This window comes from Heloderma suspectum, chromosome 3, assembly GCF_057233095.1.
Source record: "Heloderma suspectum isolate Gila_16-S chromosome 3, 16-S_ref, whole genome shotgun sequence".
Lineage (NCBI taxonomy): Eukaryota > Metazoa > Chordata > Lepidosauria > Squamata > Helodermatidae > Heloderma > Heloderma suspectum.
In genome coordinates this window covers 237982383-238002698 of record NC_139460.1, presented here as the reverse complement: position 1 = coordinate 238002698, position 20316 = coordinate 237982383, and the positions used below count along the sequence as shown (strand labels likewise).

Below are 20316 nucleotides of genomic sequence, written 5' to 3'. Positions count from 1 at the left end.
AAATATTTTGTATTAGATGATGAATTGTCTGAATGAACTATGCCCCCATGTATTCCCATGCTAAGGTATTTATCTAGATAATGCTCAATCATTTCTGAACCTTTGCAGGCCCCCTGGTCATTAAACATTCTCAAATCCTTTGTGATGTAGGCGAACACTTCTTTTTCTCTAACAGCAACTAAATGGTAGAGAGGCAGATGGGACTTCCCAAGAGCTGTGTAGAAAAAGGACAGTGCAACTAGCCTCCCGTTTTCTCAACTGGGAGGTTATTCTACCCTCTTTTAAGTTATCCCTTAGGATACCAGAAGATCAACAAATATGTATTACTTTTAGAACTGGTAAGATTCATAATGTGCTAGTAATGTGACAGCTATGAAAGGAGAAGGTTTTTCAGAGAAGAGATGGAGAATATGGCTAGAACAGCCTTCCCCAACCTGATGCCCTCCAGATGTATTGGACTGCAATTCCCATAATTCCCTCCTGTCTGGGAATTATGGGTGTTACAGTCCAACATATCTGGAAAGCACCAGGCTGGGATGAATATGGCCCCTCTGCAAAGTGTTCACTGCCTGTTCCTCCATCCCACAAATTGAATTCTACCTCTTCAGGTTTGATCTCAGCAAGAGTTGGAGGGAGTTGGATAGATGAGGAATTGGTCAGGACAAAAACTGGAACAAGGAACTCTTCCCACTTTCAATACTCACTCGCTAACTACAATTCTGCAGCCCATGACTGTCCTGTTTGTTGAGGGCACTTGCTAAAGATATAGCAGGGATTTTATGTGAATACAGATAAACCTGATATGGCCCCCAATCTTTACCACATATAGGAATCCACGGCAGGAAAAACAATATACCATGCTTTCTTTAATAAAGATGGCCAAGCAAATCTGCAGCAGACAAAAGGAGCTCACTTACTATGTACTCTCCTTGACTCATGGAAGACATTCCAACTTGCTTTTGGAGTAGGCTCCTCCCTCTGTTGGAGGAAGAGTCAACCAATCTTAGTTCCTCTACAAGAGGAGCAGCATCCCTCTACACACCACAGTCTGAAAGAACATGGGCAGCAAGGAAAACTGAATTCACCTTAGGGGTGATGGAGGGGTTGGTATAAAACACCACTTTGTCTGCATGGAAAACACAGCGTTGACAATTGGAAGATACAACGTTTAGCCCTGAGACTCTTATGCTGTAGTGACTGCTACCAGCTGCACCATTTTTAATGTTAGGTTCTTAAGTGACATATGGCAGTGCCCATCACAGGACCTGTGAGAGCATGCTGTGAGGACCTGGTTCAGGTTCCAGAATGGGGAAATACTGCTATGATCTTTAGGAAGATATGAATATGGGAGCAGTTGGATATGTACTCTACCCCTTTGCAGCTTATGATACTGTTCAGTGTTGCATCCTGCCTTTTAAGGGTGCTAGTACTCAGGCCATTAGAATGATGTACCTGGAAAAAATCTACCATGTCCTTGATTTTGTTGCCTCCCTTTGATCTGCCAGACCCATCTGCCCATTGCTGGTAGGTCTTACATGTATTGCTATACACATTGTTAGTGGATTCCATCCTTGACGACAAGGTTTTCAGCACCTCATTTGAATGACCCAACTCCTCTAGCCCCATAGCCTCCAGGCTATGAGATGAAGCAACTCTGGACAGGTGTGTGTCATTGTCGAGGCTTTCAGCCTCCAGGCTATGAACTGAAGCAACTCTGGACAGGTGTGTGTCATTGTCGATATGTGCAGAAGCACATATGTTGTTAACCACCAACACCTCTGGACTGGCAAGTTTACTAGGTCTGGAAATCAGGGTCTTCTTGGCCAGTATGGCACCACAGCTGGCTCCTGGACTCACATGAGAACTGCTGGCATAACCTGGAATGGGGAAAACACATAGAGGAGTCTTGCTGGCCAAGGTGCCTCTAGGACAGTACTCCCCAATCTGGTGGACTCCAGATGTGTTGGACTACAACCCCATCATCCCTAGCCAGCATGGCCACCATGGTGGCTGAGGATGACAGGACTTGTCGTCCAACTCATTTGGAGGCCACCAGATTGGAGAAGCCTGCTATAGGCATTTGTGTCCTCTGCCTCTGGGCATGGGTGCCAAACAAAGAACCTTGAGACTTGATTGCTTTTTGTGGTGGTGAACACATAAGAACTCTGATCTGCTGAACCCCTGAATAGCTATCCAGAACAGCCGTGGGTTGAGTGCCCATTCTACTTCCTTTACTTATGTCCTGCTTAGCAAATCTGTTAGTGTACTGGTCACCCCTTCCAGGTGTGCTGTCCTAAAGGAGCATAGATGAAGCTGAACTAATTCTGATGGCTTCCTGATGGAGTTGTACCAGGTGCATTCTACTTCGCCCATTCATACAGGCCTTTGTGAATGTATCGTCTTTCCTGACTAGGACATTGATCCTGGATATGGTTTTGAAAGGCCACCAAGGCCAGCTCAGTGGTCCTCAGCTATAGCCAAGTGGATGTTCTTCTTGGCGTCCTCAATTGTTCACTCTCTCTCAGTTAGGTGGCTGTCCATGTTGGCCCTGGCCAAACAGTGGTCTTCTGGTGACTACTACTCCGACCAGTGTCAAGAAATGGGGGATAGCCACCAATGCAAGGAGAGGGTTAACTGCAAGGATTCTCATGCTATCTGCTCCTGGTAAGAGAGCAGTAGCTGCTACAGGGGCCTCAGATAGAACCTTGGCCAGCTTACTGAGTCCTGGCAAGACACCACCATGCCTAGTTGTTATGCAAGGGTTATGAGATTTGCAGTCATCGGATCCCCCAAGGCAACATCTAGGTGTTCTGGGATACATATTGGTGTCAGGGCCTCTTGTCCATGTTGACCACCAACCCATGGTCCCTGAGGCAGCCCAGGGTTGTCTGAATATTTTTGGTGTCCTTATTCAGAGATCAAAGTGTCTTCCAGGAACAGGTATGCCTGAATCAACAACGGTATTAGAACTTTGGTGAACACCCTGATGTTCAGTTCCTGAGACTGAAGACAAAGGCTCTGAGACGGAGGATAAATGCCTCTTGTAGCAGAAGCAGAAAAACCTTCTGTGGCATGGCCTGATGGATATGTAAAGGTATAGCTCCTGTCATTTTCTCAGCCAGATACTGTGCCTGGCTACTTTTGCCACCAAACCTCTGACTCCAGCTGTACAGCATCCCAAGATGAATCTGCTAGGAGAACCATGGAGAGATTTTTTAAGGCCCACTTTCAGCTCCTCGGGTGAGAGCTCTACATCACCAAGTCTCTCCACCCTCAGAGCCTCCATAATCAACATGGCCTTCACTAGAGTGCTGATGCTAGTGAGGACCAAGTTGGTTGCAGAGGTTCTGAGGCAGTTGAAAATGGGTCAGTTTTTTCTTATTGCAACCTCCATCCTCTTATCACAAGGGTCCTTGGCTCCATTCACTACAGAAGAAGTAAGAGCTGGCACAGGTGTCCACTGTAGGCACTTGGAGTTGATCCATGATAGCTCCAGGCAGTGTATATAACCTATTGGTCATCTTGAGTGTGGACATCTTCTTAAGAGGGCTGTCTCACTCCCTCTTCCAGATCCTGTAAAAAAAAAAAATCTAGAAAGGTACAGGTTGTGCTTTCGTGAGCCCCTGTAGGAACACCTCTTTTACCACTTTGGGCAGAAGGACCAGCACTTCACCCCTTTCTTTCTCACCAAATAGATGCAAGGTATAGTAGGCCATTTGAGCATGAGGAATCATTTGGCCAGAAACAAGAGGCCCTGATTGCTCACTGACTCATCTAGCTCTTCTTCTGATAGTTTGCCATCCTCCCTGTCACTGAGGTTCAGTGAAGACTCTGACCTGCTTGGAGAGAGAGAGAATCTGTGGTCCAGTAGAATACTTCTCAGGCTTGTGCTCGTCGCCAGGGCAGAGGCCTCCGATGTGTGCACCTCCACAGACTGCCTTATGAGCAGTTTCTGTGATCATCTTTGTTCTAGTTTGCTGGCAAGCAGGGCACTAGGGACAAAGCTCTGCTAGTGGTGGTATTGCATTCTTGAACTGCATTCTTTCCTCCGGTTGTTCCTGGAACTTTCCCCCCCAATGCTTGCCCTTCCTCCCCACTTGCTTCTTGGGAGCCAGAACCAGAGCAGGTTTGTACTGTGCTCCCTACCCCCAATAAGGGGTAGGGCCACTCCCACCTCTAATGCAGACATGGCAATCATCCCCTGCAAAACCTTTGGCTGGGCCTACCCTGCAATACAACTGCAGGGCCTGTGGGCTGCATTGGGAGGAGTCCGCAACATATCCTCTCCGAAGCTGTGCTGGTGCTGCTGTGAAGTGCTGGGCTTCCATGGACTAGGAAGGGCTGTAGCTCAGTGGTAGAGCATATGCTTGGCATGCAGAAGGTCCCAGGTTCGATCCTTGGCATCTCCAGGGAGGGCTGGAAAAACCCCTGCCTAAAACCCCGGAGAGCCGCTGCCACTCAGTGTCGACAGTACTCCGCTAGATGGACCAATGGTCTGACACGTTCTAAGGCAGCTTCCTATGTTCATGTTGACAGCCCTGACCTCTGCATGCAGTCCCGTAATGACAACCACCTCTGTCGCCAACTACTCTGTTGCCTGAGATCCTGCCATCAGGTGCATGGGCAATACCTGTGTGTGGCAGCACTCAGACTCTGTTCCTTGCTCACCGTGGCTGGAGGAAGGGCAGTGGGATCTGAGCTGTGGCATTCTGATGGCCTGCATGGCCTGTGCCACCAGCAGCTTCCGTGAGAAGCCAAAGCCAAACAGGAAGCCATCTGGAAGCCAAATGTGCAGCGGAATGAAGCCCTGAGCCACAGTCTCATGGCTGAGAGAGAGGCGTCTCACTGCCAAACGCTGCTGCCTGTGGTCTCCCTAGGAGCGGCTGAGCCACTTCCCTCGGCAAGCCACTCACCAGGCCTTGAACCTAATGATGCTGCGTGTGATCCGCTTTTCCCCAGTCCAATTGCTCATGGATGGAAAGTCAGGTTAAGGCTTTAACATAAAGCTGACTGAACCTCTGATTAACTGCTTTGCCAGCACTAGACAGGGCCGGTCTGGGGTGTGTGGAGAGAGCCCCTCCCTTTTTGGAGCAACCAAAAAGGTTGGTTGACCCTGCCTCCAACAGAAGGAGGAGACTACTCCCAAAACAAGTTGGAATGCCCCCCATGAGTCTGGGGAGAACCTTACCACTTGGTGATTCGGTCATCTGTATTGGGCCTCTGTTAGCTACACAATAGTTATTAAGCTCCAAATCCTCAGGCACTGTGTCATTAAATATTAATTGCAGTATTCCAATGTTTTGTTATGAAGTGGATGTTATACATCTTCCACCTCGACATTTAGCTCACTGCATTATATTGAACCGTAATCTAGACCATTTTCTTCCCATGCGGTTGTTAAGGTGCTCAGTTGAAGCTGAGCACCGTTGTAAGCTGCCCCACAGCCATAACTGAGCCACAGCTTGCTTCCTCACTGCTTAGTGGACGAGGTACTATGATGTTGGCATGAAGTGGTGAAAAATGTGAAATGAGGAAACGCAAGGAAGGATTTGTATCTGGGAATGGTTACGATCAGATTCTCAAAAATGACTGATGAGAGAAATATGAACTTTTCCAGATACTGGGTAAGAGCAAGAGGAGGAAGAGATAAAACGACAGCCATTGACATCCAATTGGCCTCACATGATGGGATACTACAGATCAGAAGGCCCTACAAGCCCCAACGGGATTTACACTCTAATGCACAGATTTATACTGCCTGCCAGAGAGAGTCACTAAGAGTAAAGTTACATTCACCATCATTATTCCGTACGAAGTGTAAACACAGCTCAAGAGTAGAAAATACTTCAAATAGGCAATGACAAGGGTGAGATTCCTTGGATACAGCTTTATATTTGAGTTGACCAGTCTACTGCTGATTATTTAAAACCAGCGCTGAAGCCTGCCCTAGCAAGGGATAATTCCTTAAGTTGCGAGCATCCTGAGGACAGACTGAGCTATGAATGACAGTAAGCCTTCTAAGGATTTGCCTGCCACCTCCACCCAGTCATTTTTGATCTTGTCATTCTCCCCCCACCATCTGCCTCCCCTTTGTCTTAATTTCTCGGAGACTTGGATTTCAGCCCCCCACCCCTTTTCCCAGAAAGATCTCTTTCTACATGGCATTCTTCTTGAACTACTACTCAGCTTGTCCATTTTTGTTCAAAGATATCCACTGATAAACATGTTCTAGGCCAAACATTCATATGAAAATGTTTATTGTGCTTCCAAGATCTAGGCTTTCTGAATTCTTCTGGCAAGGAATGGGACAACACAGGAAAGAAAGGGAAGTGTGACTGGGGTTTACATGGCCAATAACATTGGCTGGTTGGTGAAGGGTAGCATGAAAAAGATGAAACAGAAGTCTGGAGAGAGAGATACAGAATAGGGCCTCAACCCATCTAAGCCTCTCTTGGGGTCAAACTGAATGTTACATTAATTTTGTAGCGTATAGCTCCCGCTCTTGTTGTTCTTTACTCTAAAGCAAGCATATGGGGCCCTGTTCTGGACTGGGACCAATGCAGGCAGAGAGCGGAGGTTTTATCCTTAACTCCTCAGCTGTTCCCTCCCCAAATCCATCCCCCTTGGAGAGCAGGTAAAGGAAGGAAAAAGGCTCCATTGGTGGCCCTGCATGCTTACTTTAAAGTAAGGGAGAACAAGAAAGGGGGCTGAATTCTACAGAATCAACATAATGTGTAGTTTGATTCTTGTGTATTACTCCACTAGTTTCCAAATCTTCTCCAGACATTAACTTCACATATTTCTCATAAGAACCAGGGAAAAAAAAGTTTTCTTCTCTCAATAAAGTGAGAATTGGGCTTTTGAATTTGAATGCCAAATTCTACAGGTTTTAGATGGTGTGCTCGGTGAAACTAACAGCACATGGAATATACACTGTGTCTGTTTCCCGCCTCCCAGCTGAGCAGAGCAGAGCAGAGCAGAGCAGAGCAAGCTGCTCCAGCTGGTCCAGGGACTACAGAAGCAGGCAAGCTCCCAGAGAGCGAACGAACAGGGGGAGCGAACAGGGGGAGCAAACAGGAGTTGGCCAGGAGAGCTGCAGTGGTTGAAGAGACAAAGGAGACAAAGGAGACAGAGGCTAAGAGGTAAGTGGGTTGCAGGAAGCCCAGGAGGCTGCCCTTTATCCTTCTGATTGGCTGTGAGATCACCAGGTGCTTCTGAGAGCTCCAACTGAATTGGAGGGGTGTGGCCTGAGTACTCCCAGCAGCTGACTGGGCGGGAAGCTTCAGTGTGTTTCCCGCCTCCCAGCTGAGCAGAGCAGAGCAGAGCAGAGCAAGCTGCTCCAGCTGGTCCAGGGACTACAGAAGCAGGCAAGCTCCCAGAGAGCGAGCGAACAGAGCGAGCAAACAGGGGGAGCAAACAGGAGTTGGCCAGGGGAGTTCGGCAGGGGAGGTCAAGGGGGAGGCCCCTAACATTTTTTTTAAATTATTTTTATTTTTTATTTTAACTAACTTTTTTCCATTTATTTGTCTTGTAACACACACTTTCACACCAGTGGGACTCTGCTTTTAACCTCTACTGAGTAGAGGAGCAGGTACAGGCTAGTCTAGAACAATCACAAAGCTAGACACAAAAAGGGAAAAGAGGCTATGGAAGGACAAGACCCTCCAGTGGTGGTGACCTGCAAGGTGTGTTTGTTTTCTTGCCTGAGAACAACATGGCCTACACCTGCAACAAGTGCAAGTTGATCACGCTGCTGGAGGAAAAAGTAAGTGGACTGGAGCGGCGACTGTCGACCCTCCGGGGAATAAGAGAACACGAAGAGTTCTTGGACAGAATGGGGGAACTACAGCAGCAAAGGGCAGACCAGAAGCTTGAAGAGCAACAGCAAGATGAGGCAGTGGGAAATGCTGAGGTGAAGAAAAATGGAATAAAGGATACTCCTTGGAAAAGGGTGACAGGAGAAGAAGAACTAGATGCCACTCTGCACCAGTGGAAGCAGTGGAGCTGTGGAACCGATTCCAGCTACTTGCGGATGAGACTGGAGGACAGCCTGCAGAGGAAGAATCACAGGGGAACCTGCATGAGAGTGAGCAAGAGGCTAAAGGTCAGTCAAACAGAGGCGATGAAACCCAGGCCTACAAGAAGAAGAAGAGAAGAGTGGTAGTAGTGGGAGACTCCTTGCTGCGTGGGATCGAGACCCAAGTATGTCGCGAAGACCCATGGACTCACCAGGTATGTTGTCTCCCGGGAGGACAGATTAGAGACGTGACTGAAAGGTTGCCTGCACTCATAAAGCCCACTGACAGGCATCCCTTTCTTCTCATCCATGTGGGAACAAATGATACCGCCAAGAGGAGCTACGAAGAGATCACGTCAGACTTTGAAGCTTTGGGAAGGAAACTCAAGAACTTTGGGGCCCAGATAGTTTTCTCATCCATCCTTCCAGTAGTTAGAAGAGGGATAGAAAGGGAACGAAAAATACTCCGGGTGAATGACTGGCTACGAAGGTGGTGCCGACGAGAGAGATTTGGATTCTGGGACCACGGGCTACACTTCCTGGAAGATGGGCTGTTGGCTAGGGATGGGTTGCACCTCACAAAGGATGGGAAGAATGTGTTTGGCCACAGCATGAAGAACTTCATCAGGAGGGCTTTAAACTGAATCCTACGGGGAAGGGAGATGTAATGTTGGGGGTAACAATGGACATAGGCGCATGCACTGCAATGGAGAGAACAGCTCTGATAGCGCCCAATAATAGTCTTCAGACACATGTAGGAAGAAAGCCAGACTATGAAGCACATGGTCTTCGATGTCTATATACTAATGCCCAGAGTATGGGAAACAAACAGAACAAACTTGAACTCTTCATACAAGAGGGAAATTATGACCTGATAGGTATAACTGAGACTTGGTGGGATGACTCTCATGACTGGAATATAGCAGTTGAAGGATATAACTTGTTCAAAAAGAACAGGAGGAACAGAAAGGGAGGTGGGCTTGCACTGTATGTGAAAAATACATATCTCTGCACAGAAATACAGGAGGAGGAGCTTGGTAGCCCCATCGAGAGCATCTGGGTTGAAATAAATGGAGCAAAGAATAAAAGGAACCTGGTGGTCGGAGTCTACTACCGGCCACCCAATCAAGGAGAAGACAAGGATGAAACTTTTGAAAAGCAAATAGCCAGTGTTTTAAGGAAGCATGATGTAGTAGTAATGGGGGACTTCAATTTCCCCGATGTTTGTTGGGAGACACATTCTGCAAAACATGGCCCCTCCAGGAAATTCCTGCCTTGTGTGGCGGATAACTTCCTCCTACAGAAAGTAGAGGAAGGAACTAGAGGATCGGCTATCCTTGACTTGATCCTAAGCAACAGAGATGACTTAGTGGATCAAGTAGCAGTTACAGGAACTCTGGGGGAAAGCGACCATGTTGTACTTGAGTTCTTGGTTCCAAGGGAAGCAAAAGCCGAGTGTAGTCAAACGCGTACCCTGGATTTTAGGAAAGCTGATTTTAATAAACTCAGAACAATGATCAGTAAGGTCCCATGGCAAGCGATGCTAGCGAGAAAAGGAGTCCAAGATGGGTGGGAGCTTTTAAAAAAGGAAATTCTCAAGGCACTATCACAAACAATTCCAACAAGAAGAAAAGGTGGAAGACAACAGAAGAAGCCAATGTGGCTTCACAAAAAGTTTAGGGATGACCTGAAAACAAAAAAGGACACATATAGGAAGTGGAAAGAAGGCCAAGTAACAAAGGAAGAGTACAGGCAGATAGCACAGAATTGCAGGGATGGCGTCAGGAAGGCTAAAGCTGAGAATGAGCTGAGGCTAGCAAGGGATGTTAAAAACAACAAAAAGGCTTTCTTCAGCTACGTGCATAGTAAAAGGCAGAGGAAAGAAATGGTGGTTCAGCTATTAAATGAGGATGGCAAAAAGATAACAGATGACAAAGAAAAGGCAGAGGTGCTCAATTCCTACTTTGGCTCAGTCTTCTCCCAAAAGAGGGTCTATGACCCGCCTGGCAAAGGCGAAGTACAGGCTGAAGGGGCAGGATTGCAGCTGGAGATCAACAGGCATATGGTCAAGGAACACCTCATTACTTTGAATGAGTTCAAATCTCCAGGGCCAGATGAACTGCATCCTAGAGTAATAAAGGAACTGGCAGAAGAACTCTCAGAACCGCTGTCTATTCTCTTTGAGAAATCATGGAGGATGGGGGAAGTGCCAGATGACTGGAGGAGGGCTAACGTTGTCCCTATCTTCAAAAAGGGTAAAAAGGAGGAACCTGGGAACTACAGACCAGTCAGTCTGACATCAATCCCTGGGAAAATTCTGGAGCAGATCATAAAGCAATCCATCTGGAAGCACCTTGACAACAATGCCGTGAACACTCGAAGCTAACATGGATTTGTCAAAAACAAGTCCCGCCCGACAAATCTGATCTAATTTTTTGATCAAGTAACCTCCCTTGTAGACCGTGGGAATGCTGTAGACATCATATACCTCGACTTCAGCAAAGCTTTCGACAAAGTGCCCCATGATATCCTGATGAGCAAACTAGCTCAAAGTGGGCTAGATGAAACAACGATCCGGTGGATCCACAGTTGGCTATAGAATCGGACTCAAAGAGTGCTTATCAATGGGACCTTCTCAAACTGGGGAGAGGTAACGAGTGGGGTACCGCAGGGCTCAGTCCTGGGCCCAGTGCTCTTCAACATTTTTATGAATGACTTGGAGGAGGAGGTGCAGGGAATGCTGATCAAATTTGCAGATGACACAAAATTGGGAGGGATAGCTAATACTTTGGAAGACAGAAACAAAATTCAAAGTGATCTGGATAGACTGGAGCGCTGGGCAGAAAACAACAGAATGACATTTAATAGGGACAAATGCCAAGTTCTGCACCTAGGAAAAAGAAACCAAATGCACAGTTACAAGATGGGGGATACGTGGCTCAACCACACTACAAGCGAGAAGGATCTTGGAATTGTTGTCGATCACATGCTGAATATGAGCCAACAATGTGATGCAGCTGCAAAAAAGGCAAATGCTCTTTTGGGCTGCATTCATAGAAGAATCGCTTCCAAATCCTGGGAAGTACTAGTTCCCCTCTACTCAGCACTGGTTAGGCCTCATCTGGAGTACTGTGTCCAGTTCTGGGCACCACACTTTAAGAAGGATGCAGACAAACTGGAGAGGGTTCAGAGGAGGGCAACAAAGATGATCAGGGGACTGGAAACAAAGCCCTATGAAGAGAGACTGAAAGAACTGGGCATGTTTAGCCTTGAGAAGAGAAGACTGAAGGGAGATATGATAGCACTCTTCAAGTACTTGAAAGGTTGTCACAGAGAAGAAGGCCAGGATCTCTTCTCGATCATCCCAGAGTGCAGGACACGGAATAATGGGCTCAAGTTACAGGAAGCCAGATTCCGGCTGAACATCAGGAAAAACCTCCTGACTGTAAGAGCAATACGACAATGGAACCAATTACCTGGGGAGGTGGTGGGCTCTCCCACACTGGAGGCCTTCAAGACGAGGCTGGACAGCCATTTGTCAGGGATGCTCTGACTTGGATTCCTGCATTGAGCAGGGGGTTGGACTCGATGGCCTTGTAGGCCCCTTCCAACCCTACTATTCTATGATTGTATACACAGTTTTGGCCTTGTCTTTAAGAGCTGTGGCGAGTAGCCAACAAGTTTTGTGTTCAGTGTCCCTGTAATATTTATGGCATTTCCAAACGGTGTTCCCAAATGGAGCTTCACTTGCATTTAAAGCCTTATGGAGGAGTTATTCCCATATATATTGAACTTGATGATGTAATTACCTTAAGGCCAAACCAAATGTTCCAAAGACTTGTGAAACATTCCCCCAATGCCTCCCTACCTATAAAAAGAAAAGCAAACACACGTTTGGAACTCTGTGGGGAGATCAGTGGCGGCAGGGGTTTAGTACCCCCACTCCTCACTCTTTGTTGCTTTCCTGCTGCTGATCTCCCCCTCTCAAAGCTGACTAAAAAAGAGTGACTGGGGAAATGGTATGCGTACCTACATCTAATATCTACTTTGGACTTTAGCTTGCCTCAACAAGCTGCATATGTTCGCACTTATCTCAAGCTTCATTTCAATGATTCTTGCCATTTGCCAATCTACCTGATAGAATCCCCTAGCTGAGTCAGGTTCAAAAAGTTCCTGGGAAACAGTCGTGTAATGTTTAGATGGAATCCAAGTATATTTGATCTGCTTTTATACATTAATTCCTTTGCTTGCGTCTATTGATTTTGTATCATTTAAGAAAATCAATCAGGCCAGAGTAGCTCAATCTGTTCTTCATGAACACATGCTGTTTGTTACTGACAGCTGTTCATAAAAACATGGAATGCAAGGAGCACAGCACCTGCGCTAGGCAGATTGTTTGCATTAACCTTTCCCCACTTACCTACCTATTTTAAAGCCTATCTAACAAGATCAGTCAGTTTTTGAATCCAGGAGACTGATAGTGCCTGTTTAAGCAACACGCTTAGCCATCAAATCCTAGGCAGATGCCATCAAAGAAACTTTAGATGTGCTCAGGAATCCAAATGTCAGGTGTATTCATTATTGTCTAGGGCAGCTTCCCCACAACCTCACACTCTCCAGCTGTGTTGGACTACAAAACCCATCATTCCCCAGCCAGCACGGGAGATGATGGGGGAGACTGATCAAGAAAGCAACAGCAATACAAAGGGGGAAGAGAATATTAGAATAAGCCAACGAACATACGCAGTCACAAATTCACAACTGATAAAGATGCCTCTTGTAGATCCAAATCCGGTGTATCATAAAGGTTAGTAAAGCCCTACTCTTTTAAAAATATGTCTGATGTACTCTGCATGTTTTGAGGGGAGGCTTGGCGGCTTATTCTTAACAGCGCACACTGTAGGGCAAGGCTTCCCCAACCTGGGGCCCTCCGGATGTGTTGGGACGGCAACTCCCATAATTCCTATCCAGCATGGTCCAGGTAGGGGAAGTCTGCTGAAGGGCCTAGTAGGCAGTCAGGGGGCCAAACTAGAAAAAATGGAGGCAGCTGCATTTGTTAGCTCTGCGATGTTCATGTATAAAGGTGGGTAGGACTATAAATTCTACACCCAAAAGCTTAAGCCTCCTCCTCATCTTCCCAAGCTCCGTTGTTTAGGGTGCATTATTCTCCTGCCCTTGTTCTGTTTAGCTCATCACCAGGTGCAATCTCAGACTGACTACAACACGTGTAATTAAGGACAGACTAACTCAAACTGTGTACAGAAATGTAAAATGGCTCCATCACATCTAGTTGGGCTTCAGACACACCATTCTGTTGGTCCAAAGAAATGCTATCTATGTACCCCTGTCATATGCAGATGTCACTATATTAATCTGTTAAGATACAATGTCCTGGAATATTCCCTAGCAGAAATTAAATTAGGTTAGAAGCTCAACGTTCATTTTGTTTTCCTTTGTAAGTCGATTTGCAAGAGACAAAATCATTTTCTTTACCTTTTCATGGATTTCCTGAGTTGATTGCGCATCACAGAATGCAACAGTAGCCAAGTCCTTCAAAATTGGCATCTCCACTGTACAATCCCTTCCATCTAATAAAGCCACCAATGGACGAGGATGCATAGGGCCATTCATTATTTGTGGGCGAATACCTGGAACCAAATGGAGCGTAAGTGTTAAATCACCTTAATAGTACCACGGATGGTCATATGGATGCAACTAAAACTGTAGTTAAGGTGTTTTGGCTTTACAAAAGAGTGAGGATGCGGCTTGAGGTAAGTATTCTCAACTTGCTTCCCAATGTCTTTATTCTGAAATTTCATTTGGATAGTTTATAGCACAACCCTCTACATTGTGAATTCAATGGTGCTTGCTACGAAGTAAGTATGTATAGGATTGCAGCCTTAGGCTGAATCTACACATAGCAGTTTTACCCTTATCATACTGCAGTGATAACTATTGGTGCCCATTGGTGTCATGTGCACCAATAGTTATCATCGCAGTATGATAGCGGTAAAACTGCTATGTGTAGATTCAGCCTTAAAAGTGGTTTGCATGAGACTGTCTGTAGTTTCCCATCCATGCACTGATCAAGCCCGCACCCACTTAGCTTCAACAATTCTGCAGCATCAAGTGCTCCCACACCACGCACAAGAGCAGCTTCCCCCAACACTGTACTCCTCCATACATGTTGGACTACAGGTTCCATTATCCCCGTCCAGCAGGGCCATGCTGGCTGGGAATAATGGGAGTTGCCGTCAAACACATCTGTAGGGCACCAAGTTGGAGAAGGCTAGAGCCTCACATTAGCCTCTTTGTATGCAGAGGAATAGCACAGGTCCCTAGGAAACCGGACTGTAAAGTGGAATAGTGGAAATAGAAACTCCCATACTCACACATTGAGGGATTGTGTCCCTTAAATTGGGACACAGATTATATTCCCAGAAGATTGTTACTTCTAGTGACTAAAAATGCCACCACCTTCAAGTAGACAGCTATACGTTTTCACATCTCTCTGTGATGACTTAAAGCCAGTGGATTTCAAGTACTATATAAGTACTCAAATTCAGAAGTTTTAACTTGAGATGTTTTTTGGTCCCACATGCCGTAGGGCAAGCTGTTTTTGAAGGAGAGTGAAATGGCATGAGGGTTTGTTGTTGAAAACAAGAGCAACAACAAAAACAGGCACCTGGATAGGTACAAGCTCTGGGCTTAACTCAATAGCTCTTTGGATCCCAGCTTGAATTTCTATGCTTGGCCAAGCGCTATTCCTTTTAGGGTGCATTCCACAGACTGCCTTGAGCACCAACATTCAGAGCACACTTCTGAGCATGCACACAAACAGCTGAGGCTTCATGTGATACAGGCCAGGAACTTCAAATAGCAAAGTCCACTTCTGAAAGTACTGCCCTGAGGGGTGCTTTTCTGACAAAATAAACCTGGCATTATCTTACTAGGTTTTCCTCTTAAAGACTCAGGGCCACAGTTCAATCACAACACATGCTATTGAATTCTCTGCAACTCTAAGCACTGAAAGAAGAAATTAATTTACTCCAGAACTACCTCTCACTTATGTCTGGAACTTCCTAAATTCTCACAGAAACGAGTCCCTTAAGATTATTGCTTTGACAATAAACATTAGATTGCTCAGCGCTGGAAAATCAAAGAGAGTGATTCTGAACTCAGAAAATTGTATTTGTGGAATGCATTCCATGAGCGCTTAACATTCATGCAGAACTTATAAATCAATACTGAGGACCAAAGTTATGTTCTGTTATCATACAGGTCTTCAAAAGGTTAAGCCAAACGCCATTTGAATTTCCTTTATTATTAAACTAAGTCACTACATTTATCAGCATATACGTTAGCCCCTTCTACTTTCTATAGAGCTTTAGAACATTCAGAACTGATGTATTAAGACAGAGACTAAAGGTGTTCGTAGAGCCATTTATGAAAATGCCCAAAGACAGAAGTGGAGGGAAGAGGATGAGTTATAGGCTAAAATGAAGATCCTCAATGTCAAGCATTTGAGATAGTATCTCAGCAACTTACTGTGAGGGGGACAGAATATGAAATGGAGTCCAAATAATCGTTAGTGCCAGAGAAAGGCAACAACAGTGATACAAAACAAAGAAAATATTAGAGTTGTGCCTCTGTCCAGGCTGCTATTTATAGATACCATACCAGCTCTCCCTATAGCATATGAGAGTAAAAGCTTGGATAATACACTAGTTAATACAGTTAGTTCAGTGACATTAATTCATATTAGCTCATATTTTTCAGGAGGTCAGGTACACACATAAAGCAAATGAGAATCTTGTCATGGGTGCAGAACCTGCATGCAATAGTGAGATCAAACTGTTGGAAAGCAGTTGCTAGATGCAACTATAATCTTTGCCATTCCTAGATGCCATAACGGCCTCCTAAGCCTGCTGGGCATTTTGACTGAGCCAGAGTTATTTGGAAGTCTGTGGCAGTGGCTTGAAGGGTGGGGAGCATGGCAGAAATAATGAAAGGAACACAAAAGGGAACAGGCAGGCATGGCACCAGGCTGTAATGCCTGGACTGGCTTTAGGGAAGGTATCATTTGGGATTGTTATTTTAAGAGGAAAAAACTCAGCCAACTCTTTCCTGTACATTTAGTAGAAACACACTGAAGATTTCACACCTAACTGTAGTTTAAAGAGAAAATCCGAATAGAAGGCCAAATGAAATATTTGAAATTTAACAAATAAATATTGGATATCTCACTTCCTGCCTTTGTGGTTCTGTTTACTGAAAAGTAATGCATCTTTCAGCATTTCATCCAGATGGACGTGCAACTGTGTCGCAGTATGCATGGCAGAGTGCTGAGATGATTGGGATAAGTGAAAGAAGCTTGCCCTAAGCAGATAACCAGGATTAAAGGGGAAAACGCATAAAACCAAAAGGCTTGCTGAACTGCTATTCTCTGTTCAGATTAACCCCTTTCCTGGTTTAATAAAGCATTCCAATTGTACATTGATGCCGGTGTACAGTCTCTAGGATTGAGAATATAACTAAATGACAGTCTCACATTGTTACTGTCAAAAGCAGAATGGAGACGCAAATGGGAGGGTAATTGAAGTTAAGATTCCCCATCAAGACAATGGCTTCAGGCAGCCACTACCAGTTACACTGTGTATCAGTTCCTATGTTCCTCGGTAACTTGTAATCAGAGCATAGTTTCTAAGGAAGGCAGGAAACACTTAATAACAACAATGTACTTTGGGGTTGGTGCCTGCTTTTTGAAACCATAAATCACCAAACACAAAACAAAACTGGCCTTGGCTGAAACTTTATTATCTGATTAAATAAGTGACTTTGCAAGGCAAGAGAAATGCAGCTTTCCTTTCTCCCTCTTCTGATATAACAACATCTGTAACTTTGCGGGCCAAGAATTACGATGAACTGGCATGTTTGCAAGAGCTGATGACCCAGGCTTTTCAGACATCATGTCATTACAGCAGGGGTCCCCAACCTTTTTGGGCTGGTGGGCGTAATTGTAACTTAGAGAGTGTGTCACAGGCAGGTTCACAAAATGCCTGCCTTGGTAGGTATAGCCAGTCACAAAACACTCATTTCCAGAAGGCAAACTGGTAAGGCCAACAGAACCTGAATACAAGGCAGAGGTGGGGTCTGAGCTCAAAAACCACTCTTCTAAGCCCGCAGTTTTCTCCTCCAACAGCCATTTTACCGAAGGCAAACTGATGAGGCCCAGAGAGAAGTAACTTGGCCAAGAAATTAATTATAAGGCAGATGTTAAGGTATGAGCCTCAATTGTCAAGTCACAGATTAAAACCCACAAAGCACAACAAAATTCATAGAAGGCAAAGTGGTGATGCTGAAAGAAACACACAGAGGCAAAACACATACACACACACACACACACAACACACACACATATATTCCAGACAAAACACACCCCACACCAAAACAAACAAACAAACAAACCAGCTACACACACCACACTGAAAACACATGGAAAAACACAAACACCCCCCCACGAGCCAAAGCACCCCCCTCTCTATCCCTGCCACCCTCCCTAGCCCTCTAGCATGTTTGTCCCCCCCCCCCACCTTTTCCTTATTTTCTGGGCCTCTGGGTACATTCCAAATTGAGGCACTAGGCTGCAACTACTTGCCATTTTTATTTTTGAAGAACGTCTCTGTGAGCCATATTGGGCCCAGAGAGATTTGTGAAATAAAAATGGTGGAGACCGGTACATTGTTTTGTAGCATGCCAGTTTTTAAAATTAATTTTAAAATAATCTTTAAAACAACAACAACAACAACAAAAAACAAACTGGGGCAGAGAGGGTGGTGGGCACCAAAGGAGGTTTCCATGGGCACAGTGCTGTCCACAGTCAGTACACTGGGGACACCAGTACTACAGAATATATTTTCATATGCCAAGGACAAATGTTAGCAAGAAATGTGGCTAAAATGTTTAAAAACTCTCTCTCTGTGTCTCTCTCTCTTCTTTTAATTCAAAGCAACTGGATGGAGTCAATTACTTCAACTTGTGACAGAAACAAAACTTTGGAAGTGGAGCTACTGGAGAACAGGATGTACCAGTAATTACATTTCAATGAAAACTACTGACAGATTTGCAGTCTAAAATCATGTGAAATAATATGTGCCCCATTGTTCAACTGTGTTATTTGAAATGTTTTATTATCTCCACACACACACGCACGCCCCAACAACGATTTACAACTACAGTTATACAAACCTTTTAAAATATAAATTATGGTTTGAGGGCTTTTACACCTACAAATACGGTATAAAATCATAAACTCAGTGGTTAGGACAGGCTCAAATGTTATATGAGGGAATGATAGTTGCTCTCGTTACGAATGCTTAATTGACAACATAAGGGGCAAAAAATACATGACTTTTGCTGCAATCCTAAAAACACTTACTAGGAACTTGGTGTGACTTTCTTCTGAGAAAAAATTCTTAAGATCAGGTGGTAACTTAAGGGGGCTGGGTAAATTAAAGGAGAGAAAGCCTGTCCTCCTTTGTTTATATTGTGTTTATCATTTAATATATCACCTTTGTTTTTATTATGACGCCTTAATATTGCTTCTACAACAATCATCTCAAACCTCATTTGTCTGGGACATGGGAAAAGGAACTGCAGCATTACACGAAAGTAAAAAGAGAAAGAAAATCAACGGTATATATATTTATGTACAGAGAGTAAAGTAGAGAAAGGACTAGGGGGACAAAAGTATATCATTCTATTCAGTGGGAACTAGTCGCCAATAAAGAAAGGCGTGTACAATAGGAAGGAAACTGAATCCAATTTTCTGACCAGAATATCAACAAGGTGCTCCAGAAATGCTTTCAAAATGAAGATGGTCTGTTTTCTCCTTTCAGAGCTTTCCAGTATGAAGCCAGTTGTCAGAAGCATTGTCCAATAATTTTTTTTTTTGGCACTTTCAGCTCTCTATGGAGTTTAGCCAACGTTTAAGCAGAGAGCTTTTAAAGATGGTTGGAGGAGGGGGCTCTGTATGTACACTGAGAACTCAAAACTACTCCACCCCGACTCACAAGCTGCACAGCTTGTTGCACGCAGCTCAATGGATAAAGTGCTTTTGTTGCATTTTTAGAAAAAAAAATACACAAAGCCTGCTTGTCCTCTTTTGCGGCTCCTCCCATTGCCACCCACTTGTATCCGATTCCAGTGGCACCCCTGCCAAGAGAATTAGGGAGCACTCCCTGGTAAATGGCAGCCTTTGTGTGGCTGCAAGACGGCTGGAACTATCTCGCTGAAACAAAAGCAGAAGAAGCCATTTGCCTAATTCTTATTAATCTCACTTGCCTACGCCACGCAGCTTCTTCTTCTTCTTAAAAAAAAGAGGATTTAAACATCTTCTCTGGCAGTATATAAAAAGTGCATCAAGAACCAAGTCAAACGTTCCCTTGAATCCCCCCATTTGCAACAGAAGTCACTACAGTTCTAAAAGTCAATGGGACACTTTTATTAAACAAACAGAGAAAAGAAAACAGGAAATTTCCCCTTGCCTTGAAAATGTTGCCTCCACATTCTTCTTCTTATTAAAAACTGCACATGGTAGAGGAGGAGGAGAGAGGGAGGGAGGGAGGGAGGGAGGGAGGAACGGGGAGGGGGGGAGTATAAAATACTACACCACTGTTCAGTGTGCCGACTCTCCTCTGGTCTATGAGGGGGTATCTTCAAACAAGCATCCCCACGGCCCACAGCTGCAAAGTCTTGAGACAAATGTCTCTTTCAACACGGGAGGGAAAAGAAAAGGCTTTTGTCCCGTTACAGAAGAATAGTCTGGAATTGCTAGAGGAGTTATAGTCACCTCTGCACGGCTCCAAACTCTTTCGAACACTCCCTCAAGACCTTGCTGCAGCTTTTAACTAATTCAAAGTTCTTTCCCAGCCCTTGAATAAAATCATGTGAGTGCTGGCCCAAAAAATAAATACATCCTACACTATGCACTCTGAACTGTTTGTATTTGTGTCCCCCCCCCCACAACCCCTGCCAATAACTGACTTGCACGTTTGTCCCGTTTTCCTGGTTGTCTCGAACATATTTAATCTGTCACTCTGCATTATTTCATTACTTAAAGGAAAATGTGTTCTGCTAACGGAGGTGGTGCACTTGGGTTTATGCCTGTTGTTGCCTACAACAATAACAAAAGCTAACAGGGCTCTAGATGGACAGATGGACACACATACACACACACACACACACACACACACAGGGTTTGCCAGATAACTGCTGCCACTCATGTGGCACATTTTGTA

The 20316-nt window shown here is 44.9% G+C and overlaps 1 protein-coding gene across 10 annotated transcripts in view; it reads right to left on the bottom strand.

Moving 5' to 3' along the window:
* CTBP2 (C-terminal binding protein 2) overlaps nucleotides 1-20316 on the bottom strand; it is a 289621-nt gene that overhangs the window by 27739 nt on the left and 241566 nt on the right. For 9 of the 10 annotated variants that reach the window (XM_084841495.1, XM_084841487.1, XM_084841497.1 and 6 more), the window contains one exon: nucleotides 13511-13665. In XM_084841495.1, the coding sequence (XP_084697621.1) occupies nucleotides 13511-13665 (155 nt within the window). Of the gene's footprint in view, nucleotides 1-917; nucleotides 3574-13510; nucleotides 13666-20316 lie in introns of those variants that run through there. The other variant, XM_084841496.1, reaches the window with a different exon arrangement.